Source organism: Mycteria americana, chromosome 9 (genome assembly GCF_035582795.1).
Source record: "Mycteria americana isolate JAX WOST 10 ecotype Jacksonville Zoo and Gardens chromosome 9, USCA_MyAme_1.0, whole genome shotgun sequence".
NCBI classification, from domain to species: domain Eukaryota; kingdom Metazoa; phylum Chordata; class Aves; order Ciconiiformes; family Ciconiidae; genus Mycteria; species Mycteria americana.
Window position 1 is genome coordinate 3320634 of NC_134373.1, and position 22039 is coordinate 3342672.

At 43.3% G+C, this 22039-nt stretch overlaps 1 protein-coding gene across 16 annotated transcripts in view; it reads left to right on the forward strand.

The window, feature by feature from the left end:
* The window catches only part of LRRFIP1 (LRR binding FLII interacting protein 1), a 120374-nt gene that overhangs the window by 26312 nt on the left and 72023 nt on the right, over positions 1-22039 (forward strand). For 2 of the 16 annotated variants that reach the window (XM_075512134.1, XM_075512122.1), the window contains exon 1: positions 18219-18449. The exons of the other annotated variants lie outside the window; for them this stretch is intronic. In XM_075512134.1, coding sequence (XP_075368249.1) covers positions 18405-18449 — 45 coding nt within the window. In that variant the 5' untranslated portion in view covers positions 18219-18404. Of the gene's footprint in view, positions 1-18218; positions 18450-22039 lie in introns of those variants that run through there. 16 annotated transcript variants of the gene reach the window in all.

A 22039-nucleotide genomic window follows, 5' to 3' on the forward strand; every position in this document is an offset into this window, starting at 1 on the left:
TATTTAGCAGAACTTTGCCTCTGTATGGACACTTGAACATTTGTTTTTATTGTCAAGGCTCTGGGCAGTTCTGTTGGATTCAGAACAGTGCTGGTGCTTCGTGTCACTGGGGGACTACAAAGTTGGGGACTTCGATACTGTTCATGCTATGGCAACATAGAAGAGCCCATAAAAAACCCCTAATAATTATGTTTATGAAGAGCATCAATACCTACTAGATATGAAGAAATCTAGTTTTGGAGGGTGACATATGCCGTGAGGAACACACAGCTTTCTAGAGCCCTGTTCTGGCTTTCATGTCATCAGAATGGCATTTGCTAGTAGTAAATGCATTTAATGAAACTAAGTTTAGAACTATAGGTCAGCACTTAAATTTGTTTTCTCCTTGTTAGCCTCACAACTAGATCAGGTCTTAGATTTTATAATAAACAGGACTTCGAAGTCCCATTTCTTCCCTCTTTGCCAGGTACTGTCGCACAAGTCGGAGAACATGGTTGTTAACGATTGTGTAGCCTGTACTCTTTATAAGTCAGACTCCATTTTTTTTAACACTTGGATCATATTTCCAGCACTAGGGGTTTTTTTTTTCCCTTTCTTACTCAATTTTCCTTTTGTTCCTGATCTTTTGGGTGTTTTTTGTTAGCGACCAAAATACTGTTGTGCAAATCAGCTGTGTTGTCATGGGGAAGCTTCACAGCATGAATGTGATGAAAAATGGCCAATTTTTTTTTGTCTTTTCTTACTAAGATACCACAGGGGAACAAACAGAGAAATCATTTCTTTACCACTCTGGGGTAAAGGTAAAGTCTGTGGCCGGACAAGGAGTGATGGGCACTCTTGGTTCAGCTATGCCCCTGCTACTGGATTTGAAAGCTGAACAAAGGAAAAGGGAACTGTAATCTGTTGTCGTATAGGAGTATCCCTTGGCATCCGTCAGCAGTCCAAGTCAGGCTTTTTTCTTAGTGCAACAAATTTGTGAAGCACTGTATCTCCTGCAGAAAGAAGCACATGGCGAGTATGCTTTTGCCATCTGTCCCTTGTCGCTCGTATCCATCTAGTTAAGACCGGAGCTGTCGTTGCTCTGGAGGACGGAGCAGGACGGGTGGCAGCTGCTGTGCTAGCAGCACGTATTAATGCCCTAAGGAGATCGGATCAAGCGGTGCCTGCCCACGAGTTGCGAAAGGGGAATAGTGCAGGAGGTACAGATTCAGCACAGGAGAAACGTGTGAATTCCTCTTGTAAATGCCAAAGACTTCACCACGTGAATATTCAGGTTCTGCAGCTGCCTCTGTGGGCTGGTCTGTGTGTACCTCATTGATCCTCTGGACAGAGGTTTTCATGGGGTTGATGATAATTGGCCTATTTAGAGTTCTTTCTGCTGCAGTGAAAGAACATGGCAGAAGCTCAATCCTGAACATCGTGAAGGGAAAAATAAACCCTTCGTCTGGCTTGGTGGTGGTGAGGGATGGCTGTTATTTCAACTGATGCAATATCACAGCAAAATTGAAAAGGTCAAATAGGTACGCTTTCTTATATGGGGCAAATGATCAATATTCCCAACAGTATACTTATGTAAAACTTACAGGACTAAAAAAAACTACACAAGAGGGAAAGGTGCTAAATAGTTTGTATATACTTTAATTTCTTCAGGTAGCTAGAATGAAAGCTGTATGGTGGTTTTTTGTAAGGAGGTTGGAGTATATGACTTCACAGTGACTGTGGCAGAAGGCTTTCTTTTTCCATAGTATTTAAGCCACGTGAGTCTGCATGAAAGTGAGGAATGGATTCCAGTAGTAGCATCCAGAAAGCTGTCACCTACTTTGCTATCGACATGCCAGTTGGAGAACAAAACCTAAACAGCATGAAACATCTAATATAGAGCAAATATCATATTTAATCCTGATCAGCTAAGTAGTTTATTTTGATGTGGATGATGGTATCGGCCAGATACCATTACTGGGTCAATAATACCCAAGTTATCAGTGTTATACTTGGTCTGCGTTGCCCATCACAACTACAGCATATTATGTAGCGTAAATATTTAGACAGGTGAGTTGTGATCTCAGTTGGTCTCTGGATGCCACCAAAAATGAACAGTTTTTAAAGGATATTTGATAAACAAGAGAGCAGAAATAGATACTTATTTGTGAAGAGTAAATATTGCAACAGAGCTGTAATGATACTCCATTACGCTTAATCTGGATGATTTATCTCCAAAGGTGTTAAACCTGAGCCTGGTGAACAAACTGAGGGAAGTTTTTTATCAATCTTTTAAAATTAGTTGGCCTGCTTGTGTTTTTAGTTGGAAAATCCTCTCTGTTGGAGGAGGTCAGATCATGACAAACGATTTCTGGTTCAGAAGTGGCCACTGGAGAGGCAGACTCGTAAGTGTTACCGTGGTACGCTTGTAGTGTGTGCGTTGCATCCTTTGCAGTGGGCATTTGGGTGGCTGGGCTCTCCTTTTAACTCGTATTTAAAAGTGGCGCCTCCTAAGTCAAGCTTGGAAGCGATATACCTGCAAAGCCTGTGTTTGCTTTGCTCTCCGTGATAAGCTCAGTGGGGTCCTGTATCTGATGCAGAAAATAGAATGCCATCAGTGCATATGGGAAGATGCGGGGCTTGTTGGATTCGGGGCTTGTGTCTAAGTGTAGTCCCTGTCTGATACTTCGTGTATGACTCCGGCTTTGGTCTCCACAGGGAAGCGGGACAGGAGCAGAGCATGCTGCTAGGCTGGCTGCCAGGGGCCCTGGGGAGAAGCTGCAGTGTCATCAAAAGGAAGGTGTGCAGCCCCAAGGCGTTTCTTAAAGATCCATGTTTTGTGGATGTTCCCCACTGAGACCACTGTGCATCTCGGCTACTGTGTGGAAATGTTGGAGAGCAGGGACATCCTTCCTGCTCACCCCTCAAAGTAGTATTTGGGGTGAGGGAGCCTTATTCCTAGGTTGGAGTGGAAGAACTGGCCAGTGAGGAGTACAGGTTGGGCTGAGGACCTCTGTGGCATCTGGCTGTCCTGGCTGCTGCTTACCCAGTGTTCAGTATGAGTGCTCAGCATTTAGCCTGCTGTAAAGCAAATTCTGATATGTGCTTAGTATGATGTGACCTGTTTCTCCTTCTGAATAAGACCTTGCCTAAATTCTTCAAGAAACAGACAATTAGCTGTTTCTTGCATAGCTGAAGAGCTGTTTCCATGGGCATATCTTTGTATGTAGAGTTTCCTTAGGATGCTACTGTGCGCTTCTTTGTCTCTTAAATAATCCATGGATGGATTTTCTCCTGCTGCCACATTGTTCAGATTCAAAAAAAAAAAAAAGAGGTATTTGACAGGCTTAGAAATATTACTGGACATCCTTAATTTGTAGCTACTAAGTGTGCCTTTGGGACTGATACTGATTGCTCTGTGACCTGTCCTTGTGTATAATGTTTCCTTGTGTCCAGGTAATTGCCAGGATATTAGCTGTAGCGTCTCTGCAGGGGTAGTGTGTTACGTTATGGTGATCTGATAGATGCCGTTTAAGCGTGTGAGCATCTCCAAGCTGTTTGTTGCAGCAGAATGGTTATAATGGCATTTTTGTCAAAACCCAGACTATTTATCATGGTTATTTCTAGTATATAGCTGGATTTATGGCAGAGCTTCTGCCGCTTGAAGAGAATTAGCCTTGCTTTTCCCAGACCTGCTATAGATGCTATGTTGGATTTGCACAAACTGTAGTTATATACTCCAGTGGCTTTTCCAGTCTCGGTACTCTAGCCTTTCAGTGAAGCGGATTTTGCTGACTGCGGCTCTTGTCAAGCCATTAACATAACTGGGGAGTGTCCTCCGAACATTCAAGGTTGTTTTCAGATAACCTTGACATTGCCAGAATTTCAAAAGCCCTGTCAAGCTAATAACGATATAATTCTACAGCCTTTTCTGCCCCTGTATGAATGGAGCAGTGACGTGATTTTGTGATATTGCTACCCACTGTGAAGTGACTGTTTCATTAATTGTGTAATGGTGTAAAATCATGCAGCTCCACATGTTTTATTTAGAGGAGATCTTAAACCTGCTGTTAACTAATGCATAGTGTACTGAGCTGAACACATTCGTATGCCGGCCAAATACTCAGCACTTCTAGCTTCTGTCTTTGCTTATTTAAATGTGTTTTTCAGAGAAATAGTGCATTGCTCCCCTGTTTTACTTTATTCTGCTTGCTCTCTGCTAGCGGCTATATGAAGAACTGGCTGTATAGCAGGAACACTACATCTCCTAGATAGACTGAGGCTTGATGACCCCAAGGTTTTTAAAAATCTTTTTTGGCACCTTTATCTCTGCGTATAAATAGCTTGCAAGTCTGTTCCTCAGCACTGGCTAGACTTAAAGTAGTGTTAAATGCTTTTGCGAGGTGAAAGTAGGCTTTCTCAGTTACTTGTAGATGGAGCATGTCCAAGCTGTATGCTATATTTGCACACTTTCGTTCCCTAACAAGTTTTACTCTGTAAGATGCATGCAATATCTGCAGATTCTGTATAGTGTATTTAAAATGCACTCCTAACAAAAGATTTTTGCTGGACTTAAAGACAAATAAGTCTTTCCATAATTCAGTTTGTATCTAGCTACTGTCAGCAGCGCTATCTTAAATTTAATCATGCAAATTTTTAGGTAATATTTTGATCAGCCGTAATTCTTAGATCTTTTGAAGAGTCACTTAAAATGGTCAGGTAGTGCTAGTTGCTTCACTGGTGTTTGCTGGGAGTAGTAGAATGAGTTTGCCATTCATGCCCTTGAGTCTCAACAGATTGATTTTTTTTTTTTTTTTTTTTAATTGGCTTGGCAAGCGTACATTTTTATCAGCACGCTGCTTGTAATGCAGGACACAAGTGCTTCACAACTGTATAAAGTACACTGGCGCAATATCCTCACGTAACTGCCAGGGAAGAGCAGGTGGACATTTGGAGTTCAACAGGGACAAACTAATGGATTTATCTGTGTTTGCAAAAGGTCACAAGGAATTCTCAGTGACCTCAAAGAGATGTTTTTCCTTTCAGGCAGCATCTCAGGTTTCAAGGAGCTCCGTTACTTCCCTAGTTAATTGGTGCTGTTGAGCCATGGAGATTTGCTGCCTATTAAAGCATCATTGCTTCTGGCAACATGGAAGGCTTTGAGGTCTCTCTCCGAATTTCAGTTGGTTTAAACTCTTGTACTATCTGACTGTGTGAGGTGATAATGGCCGTAAGCATCATTAAAGCTTTTGAGAAGTTGCTCTGAATTTTTTCTGAAATGTTACTCTCCATGAAACATGAACTGTTGTCAAAGCTAAGAAAATAAATGGAAGTTATTCTGGTGTACAACTTCCTTATGTATTACTTTTTTTTTCATATAACCTAAAAGCCTACTCTAGCTGTAGTAGTAAACTGTATTGTGATTATTAATAATATTTGACATTAGCATTCTTGAATGCCAGAGAATACAGGATTTGCTGGTAATCAGACATGCCTCTACAACCAGTTATGTTTTGTATGTCTGTGGCTCAGAGTAATTCTGCATCCATAACAGATGGCTCTAAAAAGTCAAGGAAGCATGAGGGGCAGTCAGAGCTTTTACTAAAGTCTGTGTTGGAGCAACTGATGTGTGCAAGGTCTATTCCCAAAGGAACCCAGAACATGCAAAAATGGGTTGGGTTGGTCTTTTGTCTGTGATACTGCTTGCTAGCCACTGTGCTGGATTTTACACATGAATGTAAAATCCTAATTTTTTTAATGACCCAAGGCATAGTTTCAATTAAATTCACATTCCTACTTTTTCCCCCTTTTTCAGGTGAGTAGTGTATGCATATAACGAAATACCTGTTGAGGTCACTGTGGATAAACCCAGAGGGAGAAACCTGGGAAGGGAGAGCAGTAACAAAAACTACAGGGGGGATGAGAAGTTCAAGCGTACCCCCCAGGAGCTGCTAGAAGAACTGATGATGGGACTCTGCAGCCTCGCTCCTCAGCCTTACTGCATGGGGCTGGCTGGACACCGCAGGTTCAAAGCCCGAGGGAGCTGGTCCCCGAGCAGAGGCTGTGTGGGGCCCGGCTCCCCGGCACGGCGTGGGTTGTAGCTGGCTGATGCAGTGGCTCCTGCATCGGTAACTTGCTCAGCTGCACTTCCTCGGCCCTCCTGGGATCGCCTTGAAGTGTGAAAAGAAAAAATTCTGTCTTGAAGTATTCTTCTGTCAAAAATCTTCCGGCAGTCTCTCCTCTCTATTGCAATTTATAGTTGAATGTGCTCTTTTTACAATTCCTGCTCTTAACTAAGAAAAGGCAATAAATTACTAATAGATCCTGAAATACTGGGCTGGGAGGTAGGAGACAAAGTATGCAGGAGGTTCTGTCTCTATTAATAAGCATTTAATTGAGTCCTCAGCTTCTGCTTTGAGCTCTGAGGTGTTCCTACTTAAAAAACCATCTAACTGTCAGCAAAGCATGCTGCTGTCTTATTTGTTTCTATTCTTTCATGTGAAAACAAGGCTGTCATACGGTTGCGGGAGCCTGCAAGAAACAATATTGTGAACCTTTTCAAACTCTTAATATGTTTTTTCTGCTGTGTTGAAGCGATGCTGAATGCAGAAGCTGTTACCTTTTGAAAGGCTGGTAGTTAAAGAAAAACTGTGTGGGGTTTGTTGGAGTTCTTCAAAAGCATTGAAGTGGAGAGCGAGGGTATAAAGTGTGAATTACTGGCAAAATAGTTACCTAGGATTTGTGGGTTTTGGGGCTGTGGGCTCTGGAGACTTAACACAAACTCTAAATATACCCACACCCCTGTCACCTTTGTTGGTTTGCTTCTTTACTTTACGTAGGTGGTTGAAATTCATTTGGCAAGGGTAATGCTTTAAGGAAGGCTGAATTACAATGTCCTCAGCAGGAATACAGAAGAGTATACCTTCTACTGTGGTCTCTTATCTTCTTGGTTATCCCAAGGTCAGATTAAAAGGTGCTAATAATTTTCATTCACATTCTCAATGACTGAATAGTCAGGTAATTAAACATTTATACTGAAAATTTGGGGATCCAGCTTTGTGTGGTGGAAGTACTGTCTGTTTAGAAACACAAAAAAAGTTTGCTTTACTTGATTGCTGCTCCCTCTTGTGGGTTTCAGGCCAGTTTAAACAAGCTTGAAGTTCATTCTCGGTCTTTTTAGACGGAATAATTCATCAGCAGTACTACTCTGATCCACTGAGTGGGATATCGACCTTAAGACTTGCTTCACTGCATACCTCTACAAATTAGAACATTCTTTTATATCAGAGGACTAGATCTGTAAAAGCCCTTAACTTTTTAAATTTAATTTACTCTTTTTCGAGAACTTGTACTGCTGCGCAGTATACATACTATACTGTGCAGTATACTTCTGCTGTGCAGTATTACATACTATATTAGTATATAGTATGACTTACTTTTTTGTAAAAGCAGAGAGAAGTCTGTATCGCAACTGTACCAGACTTGGCAAGTGCCTGCTATACTGACAGTATTAAGATCTGTCTTGTATCTCCTCTCCTGTAGTCAGCGCTTCTGAGTTGCACTTCACGGGCTATAGCTCTCGTCTGCAGAGAGCTGCTATGTTATGCAAGTTGCTCCTGAAAACTGAAGTCTAAAAGAGAACGCTCCGTTTGCTTCCTGTGTGCTCTCCTGTATATCCAGTAAATACAAATGCCGTAGCTGTGCGAAAGATTCCCCCCCCCCCCCCCCCCCTTGGAGTTTCTCAATTGCTCTGCTGGCATAAAATCTCCATATATAACGTGTTGTGCAAAATACGACTTGTATTTGTTTTCCTCCAGAGGGACATGTAATCTCTATTCTCCAGACAAGAAACTGAAGCACAGAGGAATTCTGAATTGCTCCTAATTGGTGGCAAAGACCTGTGCAACTTCACTGACTAGTTCTTGGCCTGAAGCTCTTCAAAAATTTCCCAGTGAAAGTTAAGAAACAAATTGTTCTGACCTATTGCAAAATGGAAAGGTCTCACATTAGTGTGACACTGAAATAACAGCAGTTCACATGATCTAATTCCAATCTTAGGCCATTTCAAAATAATGATACAATTTGCCTTAGCATTGGAGGCTGTTCAGTTTCACTCACTCAATTGATGTTGAGCTGTTTGTGTACAGGAACTGAATATGGCTATTAAATCTTGGGTCCCCTAGGCTTTGGCGCTTGTCTCCTATGCTTTTATTAGGCCTGATTTTTAATTTTCACTAGTGTCTTATTTCCCTTCCCTCTTGTGCTCTCTTCTTGTATATTCATCACCTATTTTAGCTATGTAATGGTTTTGGTTGGTTGGTCTGCAGTATTTTCAGCACCTTTTTCCTTTCTCTCATTTTCTTTACTTCACTCTATCTGTTTGCATAATTTCTCAGTACCATATGGCTTGCATGGCCAAGAACTGGACATTTCATTAGCATCTGACCAAGCAGCTCCAGCTACTAGGTATCTGACAACATTTGAAATCTGTTAGTGCCTCTGTACCTCTTCGAGAGCGTATAATATGGGGGAGTATTCAGTGGATTACCTGAAACTTCTGATCTTCATTTTACTTGGCTTTAAAAGAATAAATCAGTCTGAAACTTGTCTGGATGCAAAGACTGTGCTTCTGTGGAGACCCAGTGGTGCTGGTGGACACATACTTCCCTGTAAATGGGTGTGTTCTCACTGTGATGCAAGTAAAGGCGGGCTTTTGGTTGCTTTTTTTTTTTTTTAAGGTGATTAAACCAGAAAACAGGTGCGCTTGATTTGAGAAACAAAACAGCACTTAACCTTGTATTTATGCCCTTTCTTACAGCTTTATATCACTTCTTGTTGCAGACTGGGTAATCCTTAGAACAGTATCAGTAACCTTTACTTCAAACTTCGTGGTTTCTTTTCTCTTGACTGGTAGTTTGAGCATTGTTTTAAGCAGTTGCTGGGGTTGTATCTACATTTTAATGTGCTATAAGCACAGAGCTGTGCTCAAGATTTGCCAACTTTTATTCAGATGAAATTTGCATTTCAGTGGACACCAGAATGCAGTCCCCGCAGACTACATTGCTTGTATAGCAGTCCCTGAATTTCAGTTCTTACTTGTACTTCAACTACTTTTACCAGTCAGGAACAAAACCTTTGTTTATGTCCATGTTCAAAAAGATTTTGGCATTCACCCAGCCCCAAAGCCCTCCCCAAGCTCTGTTTATGCTGTAAAGAAGCCGGATGAAATATTGCTGTTTATTGCAGGCTCCAAATTTGGTTATTGTGCTTACTTTCTCTGTGAGCATGGTCAAGACAAATGTGTTTGCTCTTCAGTAATATGTACCAATGGCTGAATTAATTTTGCGCGTGTGCTTCCTTACTTAGAGTCTTCCTGCTGATCTCCCCCGTGTGCTGGGTGCCTGCGGACTGGTCCTGGTAGGAAACACCACGGTTGTAGCTTTGCTCCCTCACTGGAAAGAAATGGCAGTCAAGCACCAAGAGTCTGAAATACAATTAATTTTTTTATTTATTTATTTTATTTGTGGTGTCACGTGAAGATATCAAACTAGGAAGAATGCAGGGTCGTTAAGGTGGTACCTTATCTTTCACTTTATATTTGGTTTAAGCAAAAGTTGTCCAGTTTTCTGTTACCAATTCATTTGCACTACCTGGATAACCCTAGTGCCTGTATTATAGCAAGCATGCTGTTTCTTCTCTCCAAAGAAAGAAATTCAGAATGCCAAACATACGCATTTTGTAATAAAGAAGGATTTAAAGCCTTTTGAGGTGTACATACTATAGACTTACTGTGGGACGGGTTTTACAAGCTCTTATCTCCCATAGGTACCCCCTGTTTGCATACTGCCCCTCTTTCAGCCAGATTGCATTAAGCCCTCTAAAGTCTGCAGTGAACTCTGTGCGACTTTAATTACAAAGGCTGTTCTACAATCATACAGAAATACAGGATTTAAAAAGCACTCTGGAATACCACCATTCTACTTGTCTGTTTTGAGGTTCAGTTTTAGCTAAACTTTAAATGAGGAAAGCAGTCGCTGCAAAACACTGCTGATCTAATGGAAGGAGAAGTAACAGGATCAGTGCGGTTGCTGTAAAAGAGAAATTTCTCTCTTCTTTTTATAAAGAAGTTGGGTAAAGCAAGTAAAAGAAACCACTGAATGCAGTTTCATGCAAATAAAGTATTTCAGGAGACAACACTGGGAAGCTTTGTATGCTTTTCTGGTGACATTCCAGTTCATATGTGCTAATACTGTCAGCAGTCTTTGTTTAATTTTTTCCTTCTAGGTATCATGGTAGCCTCAACAATTCCGATTCATTTACTTGAATGAGTGATCCAGCTGTTTCCAAGGTCAATGTCAACTCCCTCAAGCTATTTTACATGAGTAACAGTCTTGATCTGAAGTATATGAGTGCGGTATTATACGGGGTATATAAAACGTGTGGTTTTGTTCTTTGAGATAACAGCTGTAGAGTGGTATCCAAATTCTTCTCTGGTGGGAGCAGCCACTTACTGACTAGAGCTATTTTGAGAGGAAATGCCAATTGAAGAAGTGACGTAAATGTGGTTAGTTGATACCGCATTGGTCCTCTGCCGAATACACTACCTATAGAAAATTGGTTGGGGTTTAAAGCTGTAACACACTTCTGCAGAGCTGCTAGCCAACATCCTATACTGGAATTGTTCTTTCATCCAAAACATCATCTTTCATGTTTTGCTTTTTCAGAGTATGGAAACAGGACAAGTTATTTACTGCTAAATAGCAGTGGAAGTGGTATGCCCTATATATACAGTGATCTTCCCATTCTCCAGGCTCTGGAGCTACAGTGCTTATGAAAAATCTGTTTTTACAGGATTCTACAGAACTGATTTTTCTGTAGCATTCTGTAACTTTCTTCTGAATCTTGCCTCTGAAGCGGCTTTGAACTCTCCAGTGTTTTCTCATGGAGAGGGTTTGTTTGAACTGAAGGACATGCTTTGAGCACTTTTCCTTTGCCTCCTACCACAAGTGCAGTGCATCTTAAAGTGGAATCCAGCTTGCAGCTAACCTATCTGCAGCTAAGCCGGTGGCTTAGTATGCAAAGGGAACCCAGCACTGCAACAGAGACCACACCAGGCACAAGCTGCTGAAGAACTTGTTGACAAGGTCTTTATTACTAGTGTGCATGTGAAGGTACGTGACCAGGTAGCAGAGGGAAAGGGACCATACAGAGACCATATCACCTTCCTGAGTAACTAGTAAATTTTACAACAATATCACTTTTAAACCCCAAGGTGAATAAAAAAACAAACAAACAAACAAACAACCCCCCCCCCCCCCCAACAACAAACCGCACACATTTACCAAGGTAATAAATGCCTTTAAAACACTGCTAGGATCTGTGGAAATGATTACAGCATACCCTGTTTAACAGGTGTTTTAAGATCAATTCCTTGTGGCAGGATTTACTTTGGTAATCCATGCAAGCTCATGATGGAGTTCAGTTATTGTTTACACTGCATTTTTAGCAGTGTGCATGGCAATATAATTTATGAAGTAGGACGCGACTCCCTAATTGTCTCTTACATTGTAGAGCTGTACACGCTGTTCACTGCAGTGTTCTGCAGAATAAACATTCTCCTTCTTTATGGGGAAAAAAGGTCCATGTCAACAAGACTTTCCAGCCTCTGGTCACATGCTTAAATTATATCTCTGAGATGGGTTTCCTGGCAAACGCATAAGCAAATGTTTCTCTGAAGTGGACAATGTTCATGTGTAAATTCCTCATTAGTCATGGGTCTCTTTCCCTCCTCCTCTTCAGCTCAAAATGTATAAGCAAGAAGACGACCAAGAATGCTGACCCCTTAAACACAGATAACTCGCAACAGCACCATTGGCATGTCAGAGGGGAACGTCTGCCTGTTTGTACTCCCTGCTCCTGGCGCTTGGGAATTAATGAAAAGAGAAAAACAAAGCTCTGGCATTCTGAGAAACTTTAAAAAGAGAATAAGAAATCAGTCTTGGAATGTCCTTCCAAGAAAAACTTTCCATGAAAAAACTTATTTAATCTCCCACCAAACTTCAGTCTTGTAGGATTGCATTGTGTGAATGAGTTCAATTCAGAAAAAGAGGTGTAGGCTGCAGTTAGGGTGGTCATGTAAAACTCCATAACAGTTCTTTTGGTCAGTTTTCCTCTGTAGGTGTCTGTATTATCCCCTTTGTATGGGAAAATTGCACACTTCTCAAAGTGAACTGTCCATTTTTTGCTAAGATGTTTGATAACGGGATTCTTCAGTGTTTGCAAAGGATCTTCAGGTAAAGACATGATCATTGTACATTTAAGATGCCATACTGGTTTATTCTCTGTAGGGAATATAGTCAAATATTTGAGTTGAAACCATAATTATGTTTGGCTATGAGTCTGAATTTTTGGACTCGGCTTTTACTGTGAATTGGATGTTGGTTGCCTTTTTTTCTTTGTGTGTTGAGTTGGAGAGCTTGATGAAGCGCTCCCAGAGTTTTCAAATGCTGCTTGTTTCCCCACCTCATGCCCCTAATGGGGGGTAGGACTGAAGCGCAGACCCTCTGCCCTTCTGCCTGGTATTCTTTGAAATTACTGTTAGTTTTCCAATTTACAATATTTGCAGTCATGGCGGAAATGGTTAATGCAGCTTCCAGCTCTTTAAAGCTGAATAGGTTTGAGGTAGAGCCTGGGAGATGGCAAAGCCTAATATTGTGGATACAGCAGCAGAGAAGCACAAGTGAAAGTCTCTTACTGGATCACTTTTGCATAATTTTTTTTTTTTTTTTTTACGCAGATGTCTGTATACTCAGGTTCTGTGAGATGCTCCTAACCAAAGCTTTTTTTTTGGTCTGATCTTTTAAAAATCTGTGTGAGTTTTAAGAGTAGGTCAGGAATTTTTTGACTTATGGGAACTATTCTTAAATCTGTCTCTTCTAAAACTGAAAGGTCACGTAACTTTTCATACACCCTTATTTCAACTTTCTGAAGCTTTCTGATAGTAGCAAGACATTAATATATTCAGTCTCAGAATGCTTTTGAGTTTTGAATGGATTCCCTGAGCTGGATGATAAACATGCCATGTATAGGCTGCCCAAGAGTCTTCCAGCTTCCCCACCAGCACGATTCAGTTCGTCTGACTCCAGTGCGGCGAGAAGCACTTGCGCCTGGTTCAGCAGTTTCCTGCCTCCTCCTTGCTGTGTCGCGTTCTAGCCTCAATAGCAAATAATCTGTTGATACTGGCAGTACATTTTGGTGATGAAAACCGGACATTGTTTTCCTAAGAAGCACTTAGTTGTGTATACTTGAGTTCATTGCCTTGGTTACAGTTTACAAGGAGGTTTTGTTAACTTTGCCAGCTGAGCTGCAAGGGTGCCAGGATGCCCATAGCAGACGGGGATGATGAAGTGAGATGCATGCGTAGTTTCTTCTGTCTTTGTGACTTCAGATGGGTGTTACTCCATAGATTTTTATAGACTTTCTTCAACATTAGAAGAACAAGATTATGAACCTTAAAAAAAAAAAAAAAGTGTGTGTGGGGGAAAAGGCTGTAGTAACCAAATTTTTCTTCTAATACGAACTATTTTCCAGCCTTTTTCTCTACCAAATGAGCCTTGCTTTGTCTGTTCCCGCTGTTTTGAAAGCCAGGAGTAAATGTGATTCTGTTACTGAAATTCTAAGAGATACTACTTGAAGACAATAAAGGAAATGCACGATATCATTTTCTTTAGATACAAATGAAATAAGCTGAGTTCCACATGTAGGTGACAGCATTGCAAGGTGGCTGCTGATACTGCTTAAGAATAAATGTTGGGGTGGGCCAAGCTGGAGCCAGCACGTTCTATGTTGCAGGTTTTTTCAGTGTTTAAACCTGTCTGTAAAGGTTTTGACTGCGGTATTCCTACTTGAAGCCCTGCTTCCATGCCTCTTAAAACTACCTCTGGCACAACACGCCCTGAAGACAAAAATATCAATTGGGTGTGACCTGTGTTGGAAGCCAGGCTTCCTTGGAATTGTTTGCATTCTCAGTGACTGTAACATATCTCGAAGATGACTGTATGATCTTTGCCTCTTCCTTTTGATCCAACTCCTTGGTAGTTATGGGTAAAGGGTTGCAGTTCTGTGAAACTGATTTCTAGGATTTAGGCCTGTATTTGTGGAGGAATGCATTATGTTGTGTGCAAGCATGCATTGTTTGTGTATGCATGTTTGCAAAGGTGAGGTATGTTCCCCAAGGAGAGATAAAGGAGTCTGTCATCAGAAACCGAGCTGCTGTCCTGAGTGCCATAATTTTTTTTCTGCTTACAAGTACCTACGATAAACTCACAGTTAACCAGCCAGGTTTATGAAAACGTCAGCTGACTTTTTTTTTTTCCTTTCCCCTTTTCAACCTCTCCTGTTACCTGTTTTTCTTATGCTCAGTTCAGCATTGTACTACATGTAATGCATATTTCCATCACAAACGTTCTTCCTGCTTGGACGTCTCCCTGAATTCATGTCACTCTTGCAATGTCCTGTTTCAAATGGGAAATGCACAGACACAAGAACCATGCACTGACGGCACAATATTTGGCAGAGCTTCAGATCCTTTGGCTATCTTTCTGAGTACAGGGGAGGTATGACTCGATAGACACTGCATTTTTGAGGGGAGGAAAAAAAAGATAGACTAATACCCACTTTCAGACAGCGTTCTGTAGGTACTGCGAGTACCCCCCTGCTCCCCCAAGTTACATAGCAGCAGTTCGAAGGGCAAGGAGTCAGAGCTGACTGCTGTCAGCTTAACAATGCTGAATAGTTTTGGCAAGCAATCAAGTAAGATGCATCGCTAGCTTCCTAGATTGTGGCTCAGCTCCTGTAGTTACAGAACCGTATGCACTCGCTTTTTATTTAGCAGTGTGTTGAAGGATCCAGTGGAGTGTGGGGTGCCAGGAGGAAGGAGGGATGAGGAAGAAAGTGTGTATGTGGGTATACAGAGAATTCCCGTTCTTGGGAAATCTGTCGGGACCTGTTTGCAAGTCCAAGCAGAATGGGGCTCGCTCCATACAAAATCAATTCAGACGTGCCAAAGTGTGTGTTTGGAGTGCTGTCAGCTCTGTATTACCAAAAAACGGGTGTTCACTAGTATTAAAAAGACCTCCTGATCCTTCAGTTCCTACCCAGCAGGTCCATAGCACACTTGTGTGCGTGAATTTATCCTGAGGTATGAAGTGCTTCCTCAAGTAAACCAAATAAAAACAAACATCTTGGCTTCTACATTGATTTAGAAAGTAGTTAGAAAAAGGTGTGCGTGCAGGTCCTCAGTAATTTATGCCTTGTATAGGAAGTACTCGCATCTCTAGTGTATCTTCCAAGTGCCAGTACAAAAACTATACAGATTTGCTAGTGAATGTAAGGGGAGGTTAATTCTCATTAACCAAGAAAACCAGAACAAATTGTCTATTTTAAGCTAAGATGAAAATATGCATACTTCTTCACGCTGAGTTGTTACGATGCTTCAGATTTACATGGTTAACATCAATCTCCTTTCCTTCTCTGTGAAAACTTCTACATATAAGGCAAGACACATTTTTCCTGAAGAATTAACTCCAGTGCCTGGCCCCTGGTTACCTTAGGGTGAGCTGCCGTAGTCCAGAAGTGCCTTCTTCACTTCTGGACTTCACTTCACAGCTGATTATGATTTTTTGATTTCTGCAATGCTTGTTACTGTTCACTGCACCAAAATTAAATGCTGAGCACTCTCTGGGAATTAGGGCGTAACTTCTCTTGGACTCAGGGCTGTTCACAAAAGACAGACTTGCTCAGCATTGCAGGGCGGGGCGGAGCGGTTGCCATCCTAAAGGTTTAGGGCTGTATGTTATACTGCCTGAATAGGAAAGCATTTCCTGGTCGTGTTACGTTGGCCTGGTTCCTGACTTCAGTATAAGCCATACTGGGGGATGAAATGGGTATCTGTTAAACATAGTTTTAAGTTACAGGTGTTTTCTCTGTGCTGAATGTTGCCCGCCTGGCTTCCCTTTCCCCTTTCATTTCACATATTTTGCTATGCAGGCATACCTGTCATTCCCTCCAGCTAGCAGGTTTACCAAGAAGAAATTAAACACAAGGCTATAGTGTATCACTGAATCTCCAATTACCAATTTTCAGAGTACCTTAAGCCTGACTTTTTCTAATTAAAAAACAGTACCTTTGAGGCATGTGATTATGTTCCTGCTTCACAGGAACATGTATTATTTCTGTATCCATTACTTTCTTTATTTTCATACACACATTGAAGGGGATTTAAGACAGTTTAGATATTTTTTTTTTTTTAAGCAAAATTGGGTCCTTTACCCTGTAATGAAGGAAAATATGAATCAAGAGGAAAGAATGACTTGTAGGTTCAACAGGTGGTTTTGGAGTTTAATGAAAGATGGAGACTGTGGACACCTTATTGCAGCCTTTCAGTACCAAAAGGGGGCTTATAGGAATGATGGACAGAGACTTTTTACCAGTGGCTGTAGTGACAGGAAAAGGTCTAATGGTTTTAAACTGAAAGAGGGTGGATTTAGATTGGGTACAAGGAAGAAACTCTACACTATGAGGATGCTGAGGCACTGGAAGAGGTTGCGCAGAGAAGGTGTGGATGTCCCATCACTGGAAGTGTTCAAGGCCAGGTTGGACTGGGCTCTGAGCAACCTGGTCAGTGGAAGGTGCCCCTGCCCATGGCAGGGGGGCTGGACTAGATGAACTTTGAAGGTCCCTTCCAACCCAAACCATTCTGTGATTCTATGGCTCCACAGTGTGTTTTACAGATGCAAGGCTTCCCCTCACTTAAGCGGGGTTTCTCCCAGGGCCAGGGTACAAGTTAGACATCCCTAATGCCTGTTATTTAAAGGAAGCGTGTCTGGCCTTACCAGGGACAGTGGGACATGGCTGGTGTCCAGGGCCTGTCAATGAATCCAGGTGAAGTATTGCCCCCTGAATGTCAAATAGCACCAGCGCTTCCAAATTAGCTAAAATATTGTCAGCAGCATGGCAGTGTGTGCTCTGCCAGCATGAAAAACTGGATTCTCTGTACTGGGCTGGCAGCTCATGGAAAAACTGAGCTGGCAGCTCATGGAAAAACTGAGCTCAGTTGCTGGGTGGAGGCTTTGCAGGGCTCCCTGACCTGTGCTGGCTGACCGGGAAGGAGAGCGCAGGGTTGAGTTGCTAAGGAGCAACCTGTTCCGCTTGTCTCTGCAACCGGAGAAAAGCTGGTGCCAGGAAGGTGACTCTCCATGTGTTCTGTCGTTGCTGCTGCAAAATTGCAATGGATAAAATGAGCTGCTTAAGCTTCGGTAGTTCTCCCTGCCCTGGTGCTTGCCTCTCTGCCCTCTTCTCCCTGCGAGGGGGTAGGAGTGTGCACTTGGGATGAAATGAGGGGGAATCAAGAGGTGGGTTGGATGAAATCAGGTGGAAATCAAGATGGCACTAATTTCCCTGGAGCCAAGATTTCTGCTCTGACTGTGCCTTGAACTGTTCTTGGGGCATTGTCCCATTTAGTGTCACTTAAAAATACTTGTGTCCTCTAACCCTTCTGATTTTTCCCTTAGTGTGTTCTAGGCTCATCCAGCTCATCACAAGAGACCTTTTGAAAAGCAGAATTCCCTTTTTTTTTTTTTGTCCAGGCACTGTTCCTGATTGCTGTTCTGCAGTACTCTCAGACCCTGATTAGGTGCCTTTTTTTCCTGGCCTTTGCTTTGCTCTTTTTTTTTTTTTTTATTTTTATTGCTTACAGTGTAATGCTGTTTCTTAAAGAATAAAACCAGCACCGGCATATCTAGCATTGGTTACCCGCTTTAAGCTTAGCTCTACACAACCAAATGCACCATACTGATAATTGCAGCGAATTAACAACAGTTATGAGGTTTATTTCCGCGATGCAAATGCAGGTTGGTGTGTATATGTATTTATAAGCGTGTGTTCGAGTGCTTCTGAATGTTATCTTCCAGGGTGCCTGGAAGTGCAGCCTGGAGGGCGGACGTATGCCGAGCAGGGAACTGTTGGGCTGTTGCTGGGGGTGTTCACCGTCCTCCAGCCGAAAAAGGGGGCTATGAGCTTTGAAACCGTTCTCAGAATTGCCTTCTCCGATGCAAACTGCTGAAGGGAAGCTTGTTGCACGGCTCCGGCGGGGATTTTAGAGTCGCGATGGGTGGGAGCAGCGGCAGGTGTGCTGATAACCGGAGAGGAGGAGGCCGAGGCGCGCTCCGCTCCCTTCTGCCGCCGGGACCAGACCCTCCGCAGCCGGCCGGCAGCAGCGCCGAGCCGCCGGCTCCCCCGGCCTGGGGCCGGCCCCGGCAGCGCTCCGCCCCCGGAGCCGCGGGGGGCCGGGCCGGGCCGGCTTCCTGCAGCGCGGAGCGGCGGGGGCAGACGGCCGGCGGCGGCGGCGGGAAGGAGGGGCCGGAGCCATGGAGGCGGCAGCCGACTGCCTCAGCCCGGCCGCCCGGCAGCAGGTAAGGCGGGGCGGCGGGGGCGCTTGCACCCTCCCGCCCGCTTCGGGGGGTGCTGGGGCGCCGGCCCGGGCTCCGCGTCGCGCCCACGGGCGTCCGTGGGAAGCGAGCGGCACAGCCCGGCACTCCACGTGGCGGCCCGGGCCGGCGGCGTGTGCCCTCGCACGGCTGTCAAACCGCTGAGCCCCGCCGCCGCTTCCCGCAGGCTTGCCCCTGCCGGTGCCCTCGCTCTCTGAGCTCGGCCGTAGGGGTCTAGGGGCCTGGGGAGCCGGCGGGGGTCCCCGGGCTTTGGTACGACTTGGGATTTAGTCTCCTTGTGGGCACGGCGTGTAGTTCACAGCAGCTCTGCAGAGGTGGGTGCCAGGGAGGTACTTCTGCCTGCCGCTGACAGCTGCGTAAGGTAGCCAGTTCTTCAGAGCGCGTGGAATTTTCTAAGGCTTTCTTTTAAAAATCGGAGACTAAAAACGTAAGCTACTTACTGCTCAGTTTGGTATGGGAGCAGATAGCCAACTGAACCTGTTAAATATTTTCTAATTAAAGTTTCAAAGCAGCCCCGTGTGACCATAAAATGTTACTGGGCGGATTAGTCATCCGTTGACATAAAGTGTCGCTCTCTGGTTCACCGTCACCGTACAAACGGGAGAGGAGCTGTTAGACGAGCCCATAGTGGGCCTGACTGTCTAACCAGCGACACCGGTACGTGGGTATTAGAAGGGAATCCTTATGTTTATGTGTAGGCTAAGGTTCATGAACATGCTGCCTTTTAATACTAATCTGCGTTCAAGAGAAAGGTGAGGAGTTAAGCAGGATGTGAACTGAACGAGCCCTACGTGATTCATAGGCTCATTGTCATGTGAGTAAGTGGTGCAAAGTATGTTTATATTTATAACTTGGATACAAAAAATGTCAGGTAAATATGCTGGTTTGACCTCTAAACATAGAAGTCATTTATAGACGCTCTTGCTTTGACGCTCAGGAGCACGTGGTAACTCCTGGTGAGCTGGAACTCACTGGTTTAGGTCACTTGTTACTCAAGTGGAGACAGGAAGAACGTTGCCATGGGTTAGCACTAGTTTCACCTGATAGCTACGCTGGTCAGCTGTGCTACAGGAGTAGTGCAAATCAGGTGCTGCTTGTCTAGTTAGGCTTTAAATTCTGTAGAAGTACAACAAACTCCATCGGATTTCTTTTGTCTGATGAAGTACAACTTACATAGAGTGAACAGTTGTATAACATTTGAAGAAAAGCCTTTACATGCAGAATATTGGAATGGGACAGCATCAGTTGTGAAAAATTATTATGCTTGCCCCGAAAGGGACTTGCTGGCTGTATCTTAAGCATGTTGACAAGAAGTTAAATCAGCCTGAGCATAGTTATTGCAGAAATACATAATAGTAGTTGCATACAGTGAGCAGGTGTAATTTAGTTGGGCAGACTTGTGTTTTAAAGCTGCTCTGACAGTAGGATCAGAGAGCTTTCTGAGTATGGTTTGGTGCTGGCAAACTAAGACTTCAGTCCTCCGCAAAAAATATGGTACTAACTTTGATTACTAGTCTTAGAAGCAGATAATGTTGAGTACATTGGAATTAAGGGGTGCTTTGTATAGATCGAAAACTCTTACGTATGTAGCTATGTGGCAAGTCAACATAGTAATTTTTCACTGCTCAAAAAAGCAGCATAATTTCCTGCCTTTGTTGGCTGTTTCTTGGGGCTTCCAGTCGAACAATGAACTCTTGGACATTTCGTAAGGGAAAAGCTCTGAGAATGCACACCTTCAGGATGTCTGTCATTAGCCTCTACCTAACGAAGTCACCTAAATAATTCTCTCATCAAAATGATAATGAATGTACGGCTTCCCCAGCACTGGGCTCGGGGCCAGGAAGTCGTCGCTTCCGTAACCATTGTGCATTTCACGCTGGCCCCGGCAGCGCTGGCTATGGGTGCAACCAGACCTCGCCTCGTCTTGATGAGTGGTATTTAAAAAGGGGGTGTGTGGGGGTAACTCCCCAGCAGTTGCAGATCTCATACTCCCACTTCTCCCCACTGCCTCATGCTGCAGACAGCAGAAGGAGATGTTTCTCACCCTTTTCACCTGATACCAAAGATCTCTGTTGGCTGCTTCTTTTTTCAGATGCAGTTGCATTTCAGTAGGGAACCAGGTTACAACCTGCTTAGTTTTTCCGTGTTCAGAGCTAAATGTACTGAACTCCTTAAGGTAGGGTAAAGATCTGCTGCTGCATAGGACCGAATTCTTATTTTAAAACTAAAGTGACCCTTAAAGCAGGGGCATCGAGTGCTGAGCAAGTGGACCAACAAAAGCAGCGAGCGTTTTGCAGTGCAGCAGTATACTTGTTTTGGGGCTTAGGGGCTATTAGGGGCATTCTGGGCAACCGCAATAAAATAACAAAAATGCAGGATGTGTAGTTGTAGTATTTGAACGAGTTACATAAATTTAAGTGATTATTTTTCAGCTAGTGTGCGTTTCCGTGTTCATCTCGGCAGTGTGGTTGCCATGTCCTCTTGTTTTGCCCACGGGGCTTTACAGAAGCCCTTTAGGAGAGGTTTGGGGTTTTTTTTGTATGACATGCACGGTACGGCTGAAGCTGCCAGCTCTTCTTGTCAGATGAGCAATACTTCATAAAAGGGAAGTTACAAAAGCTTGGTAATGAGTGCAATTAGGCGTCATATTTTTATTCTTCTGTTTTTGCCAGCGATCTGTCACTTTTGATTGAGGCCTGTATTGCTCACTGAGTCACTAGTGAATTTTAGATGATTTTAAGATTAGTTCCTTCAATCTTAGTGATTTTTTTTTTTTTCATCTTGAATCCGTTGAACAGTTATTTATGCTGGCAACCTTGAGACTGTTGTTTTAGCTTTTGTAGTCTGAATTTCAGAAATCTGTATGAATTTATTGGTGATTTCATGACTTTCAGCTTGCAGGCTATGGTGTCTGTCTCTGCCACCGCCCTTAGAGGTGACTTGGGTCTGGGCTCTGACAAGTGCTTGGGCTGGATGAAGGCCAAAGTCATCCAGGCAAAGCCTGTTTTGTTTTAGTCAGCACAGAGAGAGAAATGTGCAGTTAAAGTTGCTGTTTGCAGGGTGTGCAAGAAATCAAGGTATTTATAGCACAGAACTATTTAACGTGAAAACAAAGTCCAAGATTTTTAAAGAGTGTGGTTTGACAAACTCGGACGAGTTCAGTCATGCCCCTGCTTTTGAGGAAGAGGTCCATAATAAATCTGACACCCTTATAGTGTTAGTCTGAAAGTCTGTAGGTGACTTTCATGTTATGAATGTCCATGCCACGTGGCTTGCTGTTGGGGTAGCTACTTCGGTCAGTAGGTGAGCTGTGCTTCTGCACAGGAAAATCTGTGTGTAATGGTTCCTGTTTGTCTCCCACGCTTGCTGCAGAATTTGCAAGGTGTTAGGGTTGCTACCAGACTTTTAGTTTGACTTCGATGAAATCGTACACAGTAAGTGTTAGGTGTGGATTCATCCCTGCCCTGATCGATTTACTTCCTCTGAGCTCATGAGCAATGCCTGGTTTGTCACCGATGCCACCCACAGGATATCAAAAACATTCATTCGGGTTA